We start from the raw sequence: 21,306 nt of genomic DNA on the forward strand, positions 1-21,306 counted from the left end.
ATATACTTGTAATTCAATCAAAAACCAATTTTTCTTCCACAAATTTTATAATCTTAACACATGATGAAAAACAACAGATGGCTACAAAAATGAATGAACGAACCATTTAAAGCAACTGCAAGTAATCTGCAAGAGGAGGTTGCCTTTAGACTCCATTCATACTACTGAAATTTTGTAATAGGTCAACCTGAAATTCATTCTACCACCTACTTTCCTTCTGTAATATTTAGAACAAGCATACAAAATTCTTATACAGACGCACTTCCCCTTGAAATAGTTTAAATTAATGGTCCAATTAGATATTTTTCATACTTACATATTTTACAAGACTAACAGTGAAATCCTAAGCAGAGTTACTCCAGTCTAAACTCATTGAAATCAATGGGCTTAGACTGGAGTAAATCTGCTTAGGATTTCACTGTAAATCTACTATTACGGGCCAAACAAGATGTTACAGCATCCTTGGGTCAGACCTGTGGGTGTCAATGCCTTTTTTGAGAAGAATTCAGCCATTTCAAAATGCTGCAAGCCTGTGCCATTGCAGGAGGTAATCTTGCTCCCCACCCCCCGTGCCTTTTCAAGTTTTGAAACAGCCCCCCCCCCCCCCAGCTGTACTTTATAACTTCTAGTTTGGCCCTCAGTTTATAACAGGGTTGCCCTGTCCTCTGGTGCTCAAAGCAGGGGACGGGGCGTGTGACAGGAGCACCTATCTAACATTTGGGGATGATTTTTATCGAATCAGCTCCTGGGGTAACCTCACACTTCCACGTTGTGTTGGGAGTGATGTCATTCCCAGCATGCCACAGAAGCATTCAGGAGTGTGCAGGAGCAGGGGATTCTTGGTCCATTCCTGCAACTTCTTGCCCACTCTGCCAGCCAGGTGAGAGGTGGCAGGGGATGGAGTCTGGGAACAGAGGATCCCCCGCCCCCACTGAGGGGCTGGTAACCCTAATTTGTAATGAACAAGCTCTGGTCTACTGATATACCACAAGGGTATACTACAAAACATAAAAGACAATAAAATAGGTGCAAGAAAAAATTATTTATTCCAGTATATAGATCAGTAATCACTGCAGAAGTTAGCTGGTAGCAGCTGTTCTTGGAAGAATTTAATAAAATTATTTTGTATTCCTCTGATAAAAAATAAATTGCTTGAAATGCAGAGACAACTGCAAACTGAAAAAAAAAGTTTGCCTCCTCTTGTTAAGATTTCTTGTTCCTTGAGTCAGATGTAAAATATTCCAGGAGATAGTTTTCCTTAAAATGATTTTACTATAATAAATTGATTCAATTTACTATTAGACAGCATCGGTTATGCTATCCAAGATATATCCAGAAGCCCAGAAACATATAGCAATGCATATTCTTAAAATTATTTAGCTGTGCTAACACATGACAAAGAATGAGATATACCTAGCACTGTATTATACAAACTGCTTTGAAAACTCTTTTGTTTCAAAAAGAATTATACCATTTTTCATGGTTGGGGTAGGTGTACCATTGTTTCAGAAGCATACATTCAAGCACTCTTCAATACTGATTTATTCTTGTTGCAATTTAAATAGAGCCTGACAGGCCCACAAAGGTTGCAATTTACCAAGCTAAATGCAACCCAAAAGACTGCATCCAAACAACCGCAAGTACAACTAGCACCCCAAAATGGGTCAGTGAGATGATGTCACTAACAGAAGTGACATCATTGCACTGAATGGGTGTACACGTTATGCACGAATTTAAGAAAACAAAACATCAACTCCCCCTCCAATGGTCCAATATTATTCCAGAACCCATCAGACAGCCTATTTGGATCCTACCTTTAACATTACAAGGTAATTAGAGCAAACAAAGCAATAAAGACAGGATTTTAGTTTGTCTAAAGCCAGGTTCTTAAAAAGTTAGCAAATGCATTGGATCACAGCACATAGGCAACAATCCATGTGTGTGTTTCAGTCCAAAGGCATGAACACAGATGGTTTGTTAAGCCTAGGTTGAATATGAAGGCGTCTTTACACAAACAGGGGTCCACAATTTTTGCAGATTCCCACTTAAGCAGCATTCCCCCCTCCCCCGCTTTCCATGTAATTCTTGAGGATCCCTTATTCTCAGGAGCAGTTTTTCAGATGGCATTGGAGATGGGGGCTGCAGAAGACAAGGGGACACGGTAAAGTTCTGCTTCACGAACAGAGCGAAATTCACAGGTCTTTTGAGCCGACTCTGTCTTTTTGGAGGTATCTGGATTTGTGATTCACATGTTATGTGAAATAGCAACAAATAAGATTGTGGAGTTCTCTGCAGATATTAAGCAGTACCACAACAGAGGTCTTGATGCAACATAAACAATTATTTTATTCCTAATGACTGAAAAAAGAATTAGGATTGAGTTTGCACTGAGGCCAAAATATATGATTACTTATGACAGGTTTGAGTTCAAGTACTACATTCTTGGGAGAAAAGCTATAAATGTAAATTTTGCCTTTTACTCAATCAGAGTATCAGAACTAACGTCAGGAAGAAAAAGATACTTCTCAAATGGTCCATACTGGCTCGGCTCTCTAGGAGCTCAATCAGACTTTGGCTGGCCAAAATTACTAGAATTGGTTGTCAAATTATCAGTTTTAATTCCATTTTTAAAATTGTCCAGTGGAGACCTGACAGATGCAGGATTCCACCTTTGGATAAAGGGCCTGGGATTATTTGGATGAAACTCTGGGATTTCTTCTAAAGTAAGTAGTACTAAGATCACCAACAAATAATACTTTGCTTGTATGAAGCATAAATAGCTGTTCATATTACCTTAGAACCAAGCAGAATCTAATACCAAAGTAAGCCACCAAGGCTGAAATATGGCCAGTCTCTAAGCAGAAAGATGCATCTGCATGGTGTCAGATTTGACGTTTTATTTAATACAGTTCATAGCAGATGTCAGTTTGTTTGTATTTAGGTCAGCAGAGCACCTTGTAGAAATACGATGACATGTTGTTTACGAGTAGAAAAAGTCTATTGTTAAATAATCCTACCAGATTAAAATATTTTAGTCTGACTTGTTTGTATGTAAATGTCACTCAATCAGTATCATCCTACAAAAACATGGTTTCACTATTATTTGTTTAACCATAGGTTAAAAGCCAAGAAAAAGAAAAATTAAAAACTAAGAACTAGTGATTCAGATTGCTTGTACATTTTACCTAGCAGAAAAAGGATTTGTACAATTACCACTTCTGAAGCTATCTTGTACAATTAAAATATAACTAGTAGGAACAGATCTTAAAATGTTATTGTACATTTTTAATGTTACTTTTAATCTATCACTATTTATCCTGCCCCTCCCATTCTGTCATCAAAACCCTTCCTGCCGGAATAAAGATGTTCATGTTAAGTGAAGGCTGGAACAAGTCCTAAAACTGAGAGTGTTTCCAACTTTATAAGAGAATCTACAGGCAAACATAATTACTGCATATCACAGAATTAATTAACACCATAAATGTGAGAATTCTAAAGATCAAGGTTTTGTTTTTAAAAACACACACATGTGTTGCAAGTGGATAAACCATTAGGCAAAAAATATATTTCTGATATTGTATAGTTATATCCCAATTTTTAACTAGTATGGCATGTCACTGAAGTAAAGGCATGTTAAATTGACCTTGAAAAGCAAAACATCTAAGGGAGTCATGGAAAGTTCAGCAGAATTGACACGTTTATTTATATCCCCTCCTACTAGCTGTAGTTTGAGGCAGATTCCGCAGCTAACCCAACTCTCTTGTGTCACCAGAAGGTATTGCATAAGCCATTATTATTGCTAGCTTGAAGAATGATATAATCTTTCTTGCACACTACAAAAAAAGAAACCCTTTGTGACTTTAACAAAAATGTTCCCTAAACATTCAAATAAGCTATATTCTGATAAAGTGGAGTGGAGGTAGAAGAAGAATCCTTATGCACAACAATGTATTCCCAAAGGATCTCTGAATCCTAACCAGAAATTTCTAATAACTACATGCCGTATCAAGGACACATCTTATTGTTTCTTGCCTAAGCTAAGCTGTCTTTACAAAACACACTGCATTTGCAGAAAGCAGAGAACGCAAAGCTACATGCAGGATTCTTCCTGCATGCACACATAAACCTGAGCCTTCCCCTAGCTCAAAAGAAAATTTATTTAAAAGGAATTCATTCAAAACCGGAGGCGGGGGAGATCACAACACAAAGATTTTGTGATCCTTGCAATGTAAGCAGGATGCAGACTAATGCATAATCAATAAAGGGAATTATGAAGACTTATCTGATGTTTAACCTCATTGTTTATGTCACAGAATGATACTTAAATACAACATCCATGTTCAGAACATCACCAAATGACTTCCTGGGCAAGGCAACAGTTCATAATGAAGGAAATACAATTCTAAAAGAAAAAACATTTTTTTAAGAAAAGCGTAGTTCCTATGCAGCCCCTAGATGCAAAACCTGAACTAGCGCAAACACAACAGCATTCACTTCAACACATACTGCTTGATGCTTGATGCATAATACACACAAGTATTATTTATGTGCACACAGAAGCAGAACAGCAGAAGGGAAGGGGGCAAATTCCTGGACACAATACAGAAAGGCCTCAGGCCCACACGGATTTGCTTGCAAGTTTAGTCAAGCTTGTGCATCGCCAGTCACCAGCATCGTGTATCAGCCCTCCCAGCTTGCAGTGCTGTTAGAATTCAGCCTCTTAGCAACAGCACTTTCACTTTACAGTTCGGTTCAGCTCTTGCTAATATCCAGTTCCATTCAATATTTTCTCCTGATGTACAAAATTACCATTCATTATGTAGTGCTGTGTGACCACTCTACATGATACTTAGTAACCAGTCTACATGATACTTAGTAAAAGTAAAATTTAATAACAGATGCTTAAAAAAATAGAATCAACCAATTTAGCAGAACCAGCCAAGAAAGTATCAACAACTGAGACCCAATACATTTTAACCAAACCCATAAACCCACTGAAACAGAACAGTCTTCACCTACATGATAGAAAAGTAGGGGTTAAACACCCGAGGCTGATAAATTTCTACTTCAGTGAAATTAGCAAAAGAAACTTGGGCAGATACACACAAACACATATCTCCTGATGAAGCAGGGTCTGGCTCACCAAAGCTTAAACCACAATGAATTTCTTATCTTTAAGATGCCACGAAATTGTTCCATATTTTCAGAACATCTATACGTCTATTCCTAGGATTTAATTTCATAAACTCTAAACTAAGAACCTGTAATGCAAGCACAGAACTAAACTAAGTTTGTATCCATTTTCTCAGAAATGCTTATAAACACCAATGATCCTTTTCTCTTAGGGGAATAGTTAACAGTTATTGCTTAAGGTTCAGTGAGGCTTATCCAGAGCTACACACACATTCAGAGCCAAGTATAGGGCGATACAATCAACTGCCTGAACAAGGGTCATTTGGGGTCATGCAGTTAATAGGGAAGTATGCTGTCCTGCTTTAAAAATATTTATATGCTTAACAGACAAACTACTGAGGCTTGAATGCTGCAATTCCACATCATATACCATATGCCAAGTGGTTACCTAATCAGAAATAGAAATATAACATGATAGATGCAAGGCTGTCATTTTCAGGCAAGCAATTAACAGATAATTAATATGTGCAAGTATTCTTTAAGTACAAGATAATAGTTGGTTTAGTTTAATTAACTATTTGACTTTTAATTGTCTGTTGCCTGATGGTCACACCTCTGTAAACCACACTGAACTATTGTGCTCCTTGGGAAAGTTGGGAAATAATATTTAAATAAATACAAAAATGACCAAGGACTTATTCACAGCTCCCCAAACGTCTCTCAGTTGTACTTTCTTCTAAGATCTTTTATAATTGATGAGCTGGCTTCTACTAATGAATTTACAAATTACGTTTACCAAGCTTTTGAACTAAAAAAATAGAACAAAGACAAGCAAACCAATATTTTATTCAAGGCTAAGTTATGCACACACAATGTTAGTAAGAGTTTCAGTTGCAAGCTTTCAAAACATTACATTGATTAACCTGGATGGCAGGGATAATGACAGCTCACTAACAGCTGGATCTTTTGAAATGATCTGTCAAAGACTTTCTGCTGACTCAAGGCTGGTGTAATTTTAATAAAGACCTAGGCATACTTATAGCTGCAAACTCTGCTTGAGCGTATACTATCAGTGAATTACCCTTGAGCTAACATTAGTAACATCTGAGCTACATTTATGAATTGCTTCTAATTGCCATGTTTCTTTACTTATGCAACAGTAATTGGTTAGCTATCCATTACTGTACTTTCACTACATGGCTAGATATCTAAAGTACGGTAACTGAAAAAGTTGAGACAGAAAAACAAAACTGAGTATTGCTCTAAATGTATTACAAATCAATAAGCAACCTGTATAAAAAACAATAACAGTGTGGTTCAACATAGTGTACCATATCATTGTATATTAAAACGAAGTTTCCAAATATATAGAGCCAAAATGCATTTTAGCTTATGGGCTTCTTCAATGGTATAATCTCATGCAATGCACCCCATAAATATTACTACTAAATACCAAGTACCTGACTAGGCACAAAGTGAATCTGAAAATGAGGGGGGCAGAAATACGTATAATTATTGTGTATATATTTCATGGAGAACAAAAAGTTGGAAGTTTATGACATATTGAGCAACAGTCAATTTTGTTTTTCAGTTTCAACTTTTTTAGTTACCCTTTTATTGTTGGGTTGTGGGTTTTTCCCCCTTTTTCTCTTTTTTTCTTTGCTAGACATCTAAAACAATTTCGAAGAACAAAGGTTATATCTAGCATCTAAAAAGTTTGTCAGCTTCCTTAGTACATCTCTCAGTGCATGACTGAATAAGCCATGAGGGTGGCTTATAAAATACAAAAAAGCAACTGAACAAATTATTAGGTAAAATCAACATAAAGATATACATTCATTTAATACTTTTAAAGTATAGTGTGTGCTAGGATAATAAACGCAGGGAGTTTAAGAGAATAGCAAACAATATGTTACGTTGTTACAAGTTTCTATTAAGGTGTATCTGAACAAAGAATTTAATAGAATATTATTAAGTCAGCTGTAGCCAATGAGTTAGTACAGTGGAAAGCAGGAAGAGCCAGCTGCAGCTGAAGAGCAGCTGGTGGAGACTTACACTCAAAGACGTACAGCTGGAGAGGAGATGGGTGAGAGCAGAACAGGTTAGTGCCTACTGCAGGCTGACTCATGGTCTGCTGACAGCAGCACATTGCTGACTCCAACCACCCACCTGTTTCCATTAATACCTTGCATCTCCTGCTGGAGAGAGCATCAGACCTCCGTTTCCCTTTAGTGGTCTTCTGCCTCTCAGCATACCACCTCACTGGCTACCACTACCATGAATGCTATTACAGCTATGTAATTATTATTAAGAGGTTATACATGAAAATCCTAGCTAGCAATTAGCTTGAAAATGAAGTACTGTGATTCCTTCTATTAAATGCAACACTGATGAAAATCTTGTTGCTATTGTCAGAAAGCCCTTTACACTCTTTGACAGTTAACACTTCCACACCACACATGTACAATGATGCCATTTCTACTTGAAGCAAAATACAGAAACTTTAAACTTTATAACAACTTTGTTTGAAACAGTCCCTCTCTGCATGTAGTTAGTTCTGCTTCCCAAAACCATTTTCCTAAACAAAATTTACCTCTCAGATGTCAACAGATCTGAACTTTGCAGAAACATGTTTGTGCTGTGCTTTGCTTGTGTTCCTCTTTCAAGTGATATCCTTTTATGATTACACCTGATACAGGCAGCTAGTTTAACAGTGCCCAGTTTAAACTATGCTGAAAAGAAAATTACTATTTGTTATCAAGGCATGTCTGCTAAGCATATTTACTTAATAATCAGATCATGAAAATGATGAAATAGGAATATATACATGGATAGAATACACTCGTATTTCATCATGCTACCACTGTGACCTAAGTAAATGTTAACTATTTAAGATCTATTTTAAGGTGGGTGGGAGCTTCCAAGGAATAAAATAAGATACTAGTAGCTAAATCAAATGACTGTTGCTCAATCATATGACCAGTAGTTAAATCAAATAAGCAGAGAATTGTCTAAATGCAGTAGCAACTATGCCAAGGATGAAGGTTCATGATCTGTTTAACCACGGAACCTAAAGAGTTTTATTTAAATTAAAAGATAACAATAAAAGGATATCATTATGATCCAGCCAGCATGCAACCAAGTATTCTGAAGTGATTTCTGCTTTGTTGGGAGCAAACAAACTCAAATCAGCACATGGCAGAATTATTATTATTGTTTAGCAAAAAAGGAGGTCTATATTTTAGTTATGAAAATACAGCCCATGTGATCTAATGGCTGAAGACAATTTACAAATCATAATTAAAACCCTCACAATTTAGAGCGTACAATATAAAGCACTAGATAATTTCCCTCCCTATTTAAAGCCCAGGGAAATAAAATGGCCTTGAAGCATCTTTTGGAAATTTCTGAAGATGATGTCCCCTCTCACCACCTCAAGGAGCCTGTTCCACTAAGTGGGAACCAGACAGGAGAAGGCACGTGATCTTGTTGAACTAGATGGGCTAGCTTAAGTGTCAAACTGACAACCATTGGTAGCACACGGGGATATATGTGGGAGAAGACAGTCCTTCGGGTCCTAGGCTATAAAGGAATATAACAGTCATAACCAGCACCTTGGAATTGGATTGAAAAACAAACTCACAGTCAATGTAGTTGTTTTAAAAATAGGCAAGATGTGTTCCAACCAGCTAGTCCCTGATACATTCTGAACCAGGTATTTGTAGGTACATACAGCAGTCTCAGGCTGTTTATTAGAAGACAGATAACTATTTTTATCACTCCATTATAACAGACTTTGAAGTTTGCATGTTGTGCAATGGCCACAATAATTAGCTAAATAAAATTACTTCAGCCATTTACTGCAATAAAATTATGAGAGATAAATTAATCCCAATATCTAAGGGCATGAGTTTAATATTGGTATTTTTAATCCACTTTCCCAGTACGTGGAAATATTTTTAAAATATCATATCTGAAGACTCACAAACTAAAACAGAAAAGGGAGGAAAAAGTAAGGAGAAAGATTCAGGGGAACAAAAGAATAAAGACAACCTGACTGATACTCCTTACAAATTGTTCCCTGCTATTGAGATTTCTGATTCTGCCTCAGTTTTGCAAAATAAACTTCTCTGCTTCAGTTTTCACCATTAGAATATCACAAATGGGGGGCATCTCATGTTCCCCTTCTGCACCATGTCCTCATTCCCTTCCCTGCCCCCCATATCCTCTCTCTCTTTCCTGCTTTCTTTTCTCCTTCCTACCACCTTTGTCTGTCCCCCTGTTCTTACCTTTCCCCCTTCCATCCCAGGCAGAACCTACCCTATGGCCCAGTTGCATGGTGGGGAACCTACAAGGTACTTCACTTTTCCCTGTATCCCCTTCCTCACACTATATCCTCATTCTTCTTGCCTCCATATAATCTTTACAACAACCCTGAGAGGTAGGTTAGGCTGAGGGTGTATCACCCAGTAAGCTTCCACAGCAGAGTGGTGATTTGAACCTGGGTCTCCCACATCCTACTCTGAAACTCTAACCACTATACTACACTGGCTTTGAGGGGGCTGCCGTTGAACTATAATAAGCAGCCTGGCCTGGATGAGTCATGCAAGTCAGGTGGCATCAAGTGGTTGTTTCTGGACCTGGCCCAAATGAAAACTCCCACAAAGGCCAAAACAGCACTGGAAATGGCCCTGCCCCCTCCCCCTGCCTTTTCCTGACAGAAACCAAGCTTGGAATACTGACCTACCTGTTACTTGGTTGCCTAGCAACAGCCACTGAAGGAAACTGGTTAAAGCTACAGGAGCTCCTTTAATCATTTTAGGGGTTATTTTTAACCTCTGATGTATTTTTTTAGATTTTGGATTTTTCTGTAACCCTGGGGCATTTTTCAGGTGTACATAGGAAGATCTGTCTCGTCCTTTCATGGCTCCAGATTTAAGTATCCACAGATCAGGGCCACTTTGCTATTAGTATATAAGATAAACTGTGGGGGAATGGACCCATTAGGAATCATTTTGGGGGTGGAAATAAATAACTGGTAAATCCTCCATCTCCTTTCCAGAGTTATCTTCCTCCACTTTCCCCATTTAAGTAATGTTCTTCTGTTCTCACTGTTCAGTACCTTCTGGGTCCGCATCAGACCATACATCATATTCGTCTGCATTATTGGGGAGTCCTCTCAGGTATGTAAAAATTCCTGTCTTGTCTGTGGGTGGCCTGGTTTCACTGCTTTTGTGACTGTCACAGCTACCCACTTTATTATTAGATATTATTATTATAGCAGCCAGGAACAAACCCAAGTTTCGACTACCAGGTAAATATTGTGGCTACTAAGTTAATTTTGTTTCACCAGACTTATGCACCCACATTATTATGACTACTGCTTTTTTCAGATACCTTAAAACTTGTTTGCCTTGCTGACCATTGTGTTTCCCATTAAAAAAACCCTTCTCTTAAATAAAGACCTAGGGCCATGCTTTGCATTACCCTCAGCTTACCAAGGCTTCATGCCTGAGACTCACATTACCACTGCCTGTTCATTCCTTGTATTGTCAACTGTATTTCTGATGTACCAAAAAGTCAGCAGGACACTTCCTACTAACCTCCCTTACCTTGCACCCAGCCTTCTATTCACCATGTCTCGAGCCCCACCCACCGTACTGCTGTAAATTTTTCAGGTGCTCCCCATAAGGGAAATGCTAGTTGAATGAATGAAGAGTTAATCTGAAGAAATGTTCTTACTGACCAATTGAATCAAAAACCAATTTAAAAAGCAAGATGTGACTGCCAGCAAGGAAACAGCACTTCTTTCTGTAAGCACTCTCCCTTTCTAGATCTATTAGGACAAGGAAGAGCTTTATGTGGGGGAGCAGGCAGGGAGGGAACCAGAGACCAATTCACTTTGCCAAAAGGACTAGAAGTAGCTGTGTGACTGCTGCATCCAGAGAGAGGAAGGCAGAGGGTTAAAACAACTGCCTGAAGGGAAGATGATTGGCATGCTGCTCCCCCCTCTCTGTGATTGGCCAGTGAGACAATAACAAATTGGAACTGACAGAAACTTGGAATATGACCAGGGAGGGTCAGACTAAGATTCTTCTGTGTGAGGAAAAGAAGAGAAAAGTCTGCCCTCTCTGTGCCAGCTTATGGTTGATAAAAAGCTTTTAGTTGAAGAACTGAAGTGGGAAAGCCAGCACTAATTTTACTGAAACAGGATAGAACTGGGAGCATGTGGTTGGCAAAGGAAGTGGATAGTAAGGAGACTCCCCTTCAGCCAAAAGAACAGGAACTTTGCTTTAAGTAACTTAAGTCTGGATCTACCAACCTCTCACATTTAAGAACTGTAACTATTTGAAACTAAGCTTTGAGAAGACTGTTGTGTCTCATGCTAGTAAAATCTTCTGATCAACAAACTAAATTTACCTCAATTTTCCTTTCCCTGTCTATCTTCATACCAACCCTGCCTGTTGAATAAATCTGCTGTTACCTTTTCGAACTTTTCTTATCCTCTAGTGCTATTTCATTTTAAAGGAGTGTGGGCCTCTGCTTTTCCTCTACTTAAACTTGGGCTGAGTAATAAACCAACTATATACGTGCTTGAAGTGTGGGACACAGGAATTCTAAATTATACCCAAATACACACTGGCAAAAACTTCCCAGGCCCAGTAAATAACCTTGTTGGTTTGGGAGGGAAAAACTGCCTCACAGTGCGGGGGAAAGGAGTGGGGACAGCCAGCACAGGCCAGGGCCAGGCCAGGCCATAAGTTGCTTGAGGCTATTAAAAAGGAAAAGTCCCATTATGTACAGTAGTTACAGTGACCTACCTGCATGGAAGGGAATTAAGAAAGTCAAAGGAACAGTTGGGCAATCGGATGTGGGAGGCTGGATCAAATTATCATAGAATGCAAAAGACTTGAAGGGATACGTAGGGGACAGGAAGAAAATACATGCCCCAAATTTGCATGTTAAATAATAAAACGTTACATCTATTAAGACCATGGTGTAACACACACTCTTACTTCCAACTGACTTGTCTGAGTGCTGTCTCCATAGACCTACCCCTGCATCTAATTACTACACCCCACTGGCTCTACTGCTTTGTGCAAGGTCTTATACGCAGTGGAAGGAATGGCATAAGCCCATGACTGGTCCAACATAGCAATCCGACTTTTGAAACGGCATAATTTACAAAGTGCAGTAAAATTATATATTATCCCTGCATGGAGGTATTATTGTGGTAGTCACTGTATAGTGATTACAGTTGTTTACCTTTTTTATTATTAAATGTAATGATTGGGAAAGAGTTATTCCACTATAGAGATTTTTATAAAAATCCCGAAGATAGAAACTGAGTATTACTTCCCAGAAGGTTTAATTACATTTCTGAGTTGTGCAAACTCTTACTCAACTCTTACCCTTTTTTCGAGGAAAAGCAGGTAGGTCAACAGGATGGTGTAAGGTGGTTGTGAGAAACTTTATATATAAAGTTTTCAAGTTGTTAAATAGACTGGAAAATGAAGTAATTGTCTGAGTTGGTGCTTGGCTTTTAAAAGTATTATGCAGCTTGGCGCTCATTAATGTAATCACTAATAGATATATAATTTTTTATAAAGGGTGATAGGTGGCTAATTATTTTTCACATCTGTTTTGAAAGATGTTTGTCAGAAGTTCAACTGACTGACCAGGCACTGGTTTTTTAAGGATGCCAAAGGTTAATCATACCAATTTAGCAGTCTAGCAGTTTACATTTCCTGTTAATAGAAAGGAATGTCTGTTTTCAGTCTTTTTGTGCCATGCTGCTAGAACGATTGTTAATAATAAAATATTTTGTCTGAAGTTCAATGAATATTTGTAGAAATTAATCTACCCTGAGGATGTGATATGATATTGTTAACTATTGAACATTTTTCTGATGAAACATAGGCAGCTGAGCATGAGGAAGTATCATACAAAAATATTTTATATGTCATTAGTTTGTAAAGCAGGGGTTTGTACATTTGGTCTATTTTAACTGGAAAGAGTAAACAGTCTAAGTACGTAGATCCAAATTCCCCTCCCCCCATTGGTAGTTCACACCTTCCCTTCTATATTGTTTTTTTTTCCTGAACAAGTTACTGTTGCTGTCCTTTCTTACTACATCTATTTGAATTACTGGTGGTGGGGGGGGGGACTAAACAGTTATTCTATTAAGATGTTTTATGTGCTCCCATCCAGTAGGCTGTAGCAGTGATTATTCACCCACTGCAATCCAGTGGTGGATGTAGTGGGTATAGCAGTTCTATTCAAATATAGAAATTTTTCATTTGTTAGATGCAGTGTAAAAAGTCTAAGTGAGATTTTTTTTCCCAATGAGGCAGGCAAAAACAGTCTCCAGCCTTCTCAGAGATTCTGATCCTAGAAACCATGACTACTGACACAACCCAAAGTTGAACAATTTGAGGATTGCTAAAAATCCTATCAGGAGTTAAATGGGGCACCATCCACATCTCTCTAAATTCCCAGAATATCCTTTTTCTTTTATTGTTTAAAAGAGATGTGCACATTTGTATCCCATTAAGAAAACCAGGAAAACTCTTTATACTTTTCAATGAATGGGGAATACCGGGATCCACACTCACATGTGACTAAACAAGCCAGTACCTTTGTATTACCCAAAAAGAAGGCTGATGCAATTCCATACATGAACCCACATTTAAAAAACAAATTAAATATGCTGTAATGCACACAGCACACAGACACTCAGGTGCTGGGCCTGCCTAAAACAGACAGAAATGCACGTATGGAAAGCTGCAACAATAGCACACTGTCAGTGTATAAGTACTATTTCTCAAATTCTTCATACAGATTGTCCATGTAAAGTACATTTGGGGGAACAAAGGGCAAAGCTCATGGAAGAATTACAAAACATACAGAATGGAACACAAGCCAGAGCCTACAGAAGAACTGCAAAACAGAACTGAAGAAATCAGTTCACTCATGAGACTATTGAATTAATCAAGTGCTGAATAAGCTAAGTCCACAAAATAGGCAAATAACTTCACTATGGTTTAGTAACTATTTGTACAATACCCACAGAGTGTTAGAAACAAACAATCACAGACCAGTTTCAACATCAATGTTTGAAATAATGTATATGGGAATTCTTTCCATTTCACCATGGTTTGGCACCTAGTTTCTTTTTCACTAGCATTTTGCAAAGTCTGTTGTGATGTATTCTATACACTGAAACTGGATGTATCCTAAGAGAACCCAGTAAAATAACTTTAGAAACTCCCCAAAACTTCAACAGATAATGGGAAGTAAGCTTGCTATAACTCTTGATTAACTCTTCATACTGATAATGCAATTCTAAACATTTGCACCAGAAATAACATTATGCCATTACACAATGGTATCTATGGTATTTGTTGACAATGCTGTAGCAAAGCTGTGGGTCTTATGTGAATCTCTAATTATAAAAAGGCAAGGTGGCCCTCATGGGCCAGTAAAGACTCATGCACAGGGGACTACTTTTACTTTTTAATCTCAATACAGGATTTTAATACAAGGATACTAGGCAGGCTGTAGCTGGTGATCTCATTTCATCCTGAAAACACAGAAGCCACTTTTCTGAATCTCATTCACATCATTCTAAGTTACTTTATAACTGATGTAATTTGAAGGAATAATTTCTAACTTTTCCCTATAACTTGTATAATGCTTTCTACATTAACTTAGAGCCAAGCTACAAGTAACGCCTGACACAGGTTGGACAATTGTCAACTTCCCTCAAGTTTTGATGGGAAATGTAGGCATCCTGGTCTTGCAGCTGTAATGGAGAGCCAAGCTATAAAACCAGGATGCCTACATTTCCCATCAAAACTTGAGGGAAGCTGACAAGTGTCCAACCTGTGTAAGGCGTCACTTGTAGCTTGGCTCTTAATTTCCTCAGTTATTCTCCGACACGTGCATGCAGAAGTCTATGAGAAAGAGCACTGACAGCAAAGTGTGAATCCATTTAGAAGTCACATGTACACAAAATTGATTCTTAAACTATTTGTGAATTTTACCTAGGAACTGTGAAAGGATGATTGGGTAGGATCTAAGCCAAGCACATAATGCCTGCACTGTATCAAGACCTATAGTGAAGCTGTAATTCTATTTTAGACTTACGTTTTTCATCATCAGCATGCACTAGGGATGCTGCTCTCGACAAAACATCCAATGGAGTCTCCATTCCTGGCAGGATCCTGAATGAAAGAGAATAATGTTACTGTCTGAAGAATTAACATTCAATAACCAGTAGACAATAGAGATATAGAGACTTCATTAATAAAGCCTTGAAAAAATACAACATATAGAATTTAGCCAAAAAAGGTTTATTGAAAATCAATACAAAAAATGTTTTAAATCCAACTTTTAATCACTCTTTACCAAATTAATTAAGTATGATGTGTAGATAAGCTTCCCCATGGTTAACAAATGCCAACAGCAGACTAAGGTCCCTTTCATACAGGCTCTTTAAATACACTTAGGCTTCTGAAGGCAAGCAGAGTTTTAAAGATTTCACACATTTAAAGGATAAAGTGCACCCCCTCCCCCCAAAAATGATCATAACAGGAGAACCCAGACTAAGGCTTTATTAACTGCAAAAGGACAATGCCTTATCCTTAAGTCATATGAAACCTTTTTTAAAAATCTGTTTGCCTTCAGATGCCAAAGTGAGTTTAAAAGCCCACACGGAAGGGGCCTTAGAAAGCATTTAAGTAATTCTTAGCACCTAGAAAATGGGAAGATACCACCTGCCATCCAGCCTTCCTCTTTTCTATCAACAATGGAAGGTGCCAGTTAAACATCAAGAAAAAGCAGTGGTCTATTTTCCAACTTAAGAGGAGAAAGGGGTGTACATAGGATGGGAGTTCAGCCCTCCCCCGCCCCGCTCATTTCTTAAAGTGGCTCTCCAAGAACGTTAATTACCCACGGCCCTGTAGGATTGCTGCCTTTATACAGAATGTCTTGGTTATACTGCCCACCCATCCATTGCTTTCATTATACTAAACAGGACAGAAGATAAAGGGAAATCTCTCTGTTTTCATTTTTTTGTAAGGCAACAGACATTCCCAGAGCATTGCACATGCCTAACAAGCCAAGTCATCATTGCTATGCAACACACAATCCAGAACATTTAGCTTAAAATCCATGGAACATGCCTGAAAAGGTCCTGAGTGCCTAAAAATGTGACACTGATGCCTAAGAATCTGAAATATTTCCCAAGTGCTTCCATGAACACATAAAAATCTGTCTCTCTGTGTTTTTACAACTATACAGAGACCAATACTAAGGCAAAGATAAAGAGAGGCAAGCACAAAACTTGGTTTAAAAAAGCAAGCTACTGCTAATGCCAAATAGATTTGCCAGCTCTTTAGGAATTTTATAGACACCTGGGTAGATCTGTTCAGACACAACAGCTTAACTCACATCCATGGTCTTGCTACTAGCCCTACTGCTTACCTTCTGACCTTGATGTTGGCCGCCTGCCAGGTTCCACAGCAGGATGGCAGATTGACTCATTCATTCACAGCCCACTCGCAGCTCCAATATGGACCACAAAAGCTGGAACTACTGCTGCTTCTGCCTGCTTCTACATGACTAAACATTATGGCTCTCTTCAGACATCACAAACTAATCAGAGTTCATTCACGATGAATGCATACCCAGTATTCTTGGGCTTGCACACTCCCTTCCTTTTTTCTCCTTCTCTTCTACATGAAGCTGTGATTTAAATATTCCTTTTTCAGAATGATCTAACTCCAGTTTCTTATGATTTCCAAATGTGGGTATTTTCACAAATCGGAGTATGTTTCTTTTCCAATAACTTGAAATCTAAATCAGAATTAAACTATGATTTAGAACCCCAAGGACAACCACATCTGGACATCACAACAAACGAGAGGCAGATCAAAAACATCCTAAAGAAGACAGCAAACTTGGATCAGCGTGTGAGGGCAGAAGAGAGGAAGCAAGTGAATCCAGGAAAAAAACAAGGTTCATGCTCAACATGTTTATGTCATCTGAAAATAGCCTATGGGTTTGGGGAAAGCCCATTGCTTCCCCTTCTGGAACATTCCTTTATCTTCCTGCCTCATCTGTTCATAAAATATCCATAGGAGAATGGGAGACAAGCCGCTAAAGGCTGTTTTTAAAAGCCTGACCTCCCCCACCCAGCAACCATTCCACTGTCTAATGCAGACTCAAAAATTGACTAGCCAAAAAGTTTTCAATAAAGTCATAAGCTGGCAATGCTCAAGAAACTGCTGCCCATGCTTGTCTTACAGAAAATGTTGCATCCCTCTTTTCTATAAAAGGACAATGGCTCCCTGTAATTTCAGCAAACACAATATTGCCACAGCCTAATGGTCTCAACAGAAGTTCAGATCAAAAGTTTAAAATTATGAAAGATATTCAACAAAGTGCATGTAACAAGCTCCATTTAGGCTTGCTTCACAAGAGCTTCCAGCATCTTAGTCTCTCATCTGCTCTCCAAATGTATGTAACTATAATTTAGATATGATCTGTTAAGAGTGTTTTGATAGTGGAAGATCCTGCCTCAAGGTAAGGAGGTGGACCAGAAAGCTTTCAGGTTCCAGAATTACTTTTGCAAGCAAGTTAAATTAAAAAGCAGATTTTTAGGACAAAATGGGTTCTCTTGCAAATGTTTTTACTTCTGCCCATAAAAAGAGCCTCATATCTCATCTAACATAAAAGTTACCTCTGTTTTGTTGCATTATGACTCCTCCTCAGTTAAAAAAAGCAAACTATGATTTTCTATTAAATTCAGCCAATGCATCTGAAATTAGAGGGGGCTGTGTACCTGTGGGAAAAACTGACCTACAAAACTACTTAACTGTGACTGTAAACTAGCTGCAATTGCTAAAAAGCGGCAATGATTCAGTTTCGAAACTAAGCCAGTTAGTTTAGTTCTCTTTCCTCAGGATGCAACATTCCATCATGTTGCCAATTCACCCTGCTGGAGAAGTCTGCTGAAATTGCTTTGTGTGGGAACACATGAAGAGGAAGTTTTAGACCAAGCAAGAAAAGAAAGCAACACTTTTTCCATCCATCACTAGAAAGATCACAAGAATTTCAACTGTGAAACCCAAAACATTTCCCATTTAAAAAAACAAAACTGTTCTGTGGAGTTTTATCTGTTTCACATTTCTTCATGGCAGGATGTAACTTCTTGCACACCTCTGTGGCTTCTGCAGCTGCTGTCCCTTATTAATTCGCAAATCAGGTGGTATTTTGCTTTAAGAAATTCCCCATGCCTTGTCACAGTCTAAATGCATGCTGTATGTAAACCAAGTTATATCACAACTGTCGAAAAATGATGTATCTATCAGCAATGCAAACAGCATTCATGGGGTGCAGGCAGCACTACCACATGCGTTCTTACAGAAGCGAACCAAACCAGAAGATGCCCCTTTGTTTGTTTCCAACCTGGCAGAAGGTAGCAATAAGTTCAAAAAAACTTTACTACAAAGACTCTAGGTGGTATGAAACTATAAAAACTCAGGAAAGGAGCCAAGCAGTGAATCAAGCAAACAGTCATGAACAGCAGAAGCCATGCTAGGCTTGAATAGTCAGAAAGGACCGCAAGAGAAGCACAATCTAGGAACACAGGACAAGAGCAGACTATCGCTGCTAGTGTGGACAAAAGTAGAATGGAAAACCATGAAGCAGTCCCTCCCTACGACAAGATCTTGCAAGTCAGACCATGCCCATTACAGAAGCCTGTGGACCAAAGAGTGCTGCCAGACTTTAGGTCTATGGGCATGTTGTAAGTCTAAGTACATGGAGCAGGGGTGGGACAAGAGTGAGGGCAGAAAAAAATACAGAAACACATTTGTCTGCAGCACTACTGCCACACTGTCCTTTCCCAGCCCCACTCTTTTACAATCCATTTCTTCAGCTGTCCTCATCAAGTTTGCTTTTTGTCCAACCACGTAGGGTTATCTTACTTCTGCATACTTTACAGTGCTAGGCATGTTGCTAGTCCTGCACTGCCTATTAAGTGCCAACATGTTCACGCTCAACAAATAAATACAGACTGCAGCACAAGTGGGTGACTCACTCTAAATGAGAAAACTGAGGACTTGGCTTGAGAAACATACACCACATGAAGCAAAGACGGGGGGGGGGCTGTCTAAACCGTCCATCCTGCCCCAGCCAGGTTCCCGAGAAATTAGATTGGCAAAGAGACACAGAGAGACAGATAGATAACGCTCTGCAGAACTACGAAACTGGACTGTGAGATCGTCTGCGAGTCTAAATCAAAGAGGAGTCCAGTAGCACCTTAAAGACCAAGGAGATGTATTCCAGCGTAAGCTGTCCTGAGTCAGAGCTCACTTCCTCAGATGATCCCCTCTGGATTTCTTTAGGTCAAGAATATTCTCAGGTCAAAGACAGGTTAAGCCCGCAAAACAAGGTATTTCCGTAGAGCGCACCAGAATGTATGTGTGTACTTGGACTGCAAAGCTGTATATAAACAAGCCGGGTCCGGGTGGAGACAAACATCTCCCTTCCAAAGCTCCAGGGAGTCTAACCAAGGCCAGAGCCTAATGCCGAGAGTCGGGTCCGGTTCCGGCCAGTCTCGCTTCAATCCCCAGCCCAAGGAGGCCGGGCAGAGAGGGCTCCGTCGCCGATGCTGCTTGCGCTCTGCAGGGGGCCGCCCGCGGCTCCTGCGCATCCGGGCAGCCAGGCACCAGCCCGTCCGCCCCGCGTTCCCGGCTCCCTCCGACCAGGCTGCACCGCGTTTCCGCCGTCCCCCTCCCCGAAGGGCGCCCGGCGCGCCCCTCCGCCCCTCGCTCACCAGTTTGCACGCGCTCCAGGCGGCTGGGTCGCTGCCCCTTGCGCTGCCGGGCCAGGAGGGGGCCGGCCAACGATGCGCTCGCCGCCCCGGCCGCCGGGCTCTGCTGCGCGGGCTGCAGCCCAGGAGCGCCTGCTCAGTGATTGGCTGGCCGCGCGTCTGGTCCCCAAACAATGCGAGCCTCGCCGAGTCAGCAGCGGCGGTGGGAGCCCCGCGCGGAGCGCCGCCGTGCACTAGCCGAGGGAGGAATCCCAGGAATGATGGAATGCTCTTCCTAGCAGGTGGGGAGAGCGCCTGCCCCATTGGCTGGCCGGCCGTGAGCTCAGCATATATTAGGCTAATCGGGCCCTGACATCACATCCTCAGCAGGTAGAAATGGGGGAAGGCGAAAAGTCTCTCTGTAGAGGTGGAGGAGAGGCGATTTGCACGGAGTGAGGCTTGTGGCGGTCCCCTCCTCCGAACAGCTGGGTCGCTGCTGGCAATGAGTCCTTCCAACTGGTGCGAAGCACGCTGGGTCGCTGGGCGAACTGCAGCCCTTCCTAGCGGGGCTCGTAGTGTAAAGCGTTGCGGCTCCGGGAGCGAAGGAGCCAGGTTGGGCTGGTGCGATTGCTTCTACTCCGATTTGATTCGGTTTCAGGCCATGCAGCTCTGGAAGCGGAAAGAGGGAGATTGATTGGGTGTGAAAAAAGAACTGTCTTCTGTTCCGTACTCTTATTCAGTTTGCTGCTTTATTGTTTGGGCACCCATGTGCATTAGAAAGACAGGGAGGTTGCGTGGGTAGCCGTCTTGGTCTGTAGCAGAAGAGCAAGATTCGGGTCCAGTAACAGACCACCTAGATTTCCAGGGTGTGAGCTTTTGTTGTAAGAGCTGAACTTACACAGAGAAGGTTCACTAATAGCACTGCGTCCCAACTAAGCTAACCCTTAAGCGCTGTAGAGGGCCCAAAAATCTACTTGCAAAGGGGTGACCTGCTCCTAAAAATAAAAATATCTGTTGACTCTTTTAGCTTGCTTCAGCACCTGACTATGATACTGCTGATCCCAGAAGATGATCAACAGCTGCAGAGTAGCAGGGAATTTCCTCCATACTGGTTCTGCTAAATGTTATGGTAACTTTCCATGTATTTGATGGTTTTGTTGTGAACATTTCCATTAGAACATTAGCCTAGAATTTAGCTTGAAATGGGTTCTCTAATGGTTATGGCCTTTTTGTCTGATACTATTCAAAAAATTGTCACTGGGGATACTAAATTCAGAATCTGTTATATGGAATACTACAGAGGTTACTGTTATTATTACTAGTGTTGTTTTATAATCTATGTGGAACTGCTG

General features: G+C 40.1%; 1 protein-coding gene across 1 annotated transcript in view; it reads right to left on the reverse strand.

Moving 5' to 3' along the window:
• Window positions 1–20,197, reverse strand: part of VGLL4 (vestigial like family member 4) — a 161,933-nt gene extending 141,736 nt beyond the window's left edge. Inside the window, exons 1-2 of the mRNA XM_054976996.1 lie at window positions 19,979–20,197; window positions 15,283–15,359 (exon numbers count right to left, since the gene is read on the reverse strand). Of these exons, the coding sequence (XP_054832971.1) occupies window positions 15,283–15,346 (64 nt within the window). The 5' untranslated portion in view covers window positions 15,347–15,359; window positions 19,979–20,197. The remainder of the gene's footprint in view (window positions 1–15,282; window positions 15,360–19,978) is intronic.
• Window positions 20,198–21,306: the final 1,109 nt, after the last annotated feature.

The sequence above is a fragment of the Eublepharis macularius genome, chromosome 4, assembly GCF_028583425.1.
Source record: "Eublepharis macularius isolate TG4126 chromosome 4, MPM_Emac_v1.0, whole genome shotgun sequence".
Taxonomy (NCBI): Eukaryota; Metazoa; Chordata; class Lepidosauria; order Squamata; family Eublepharidae; genus Eublepharis; species Eublepharis macularius.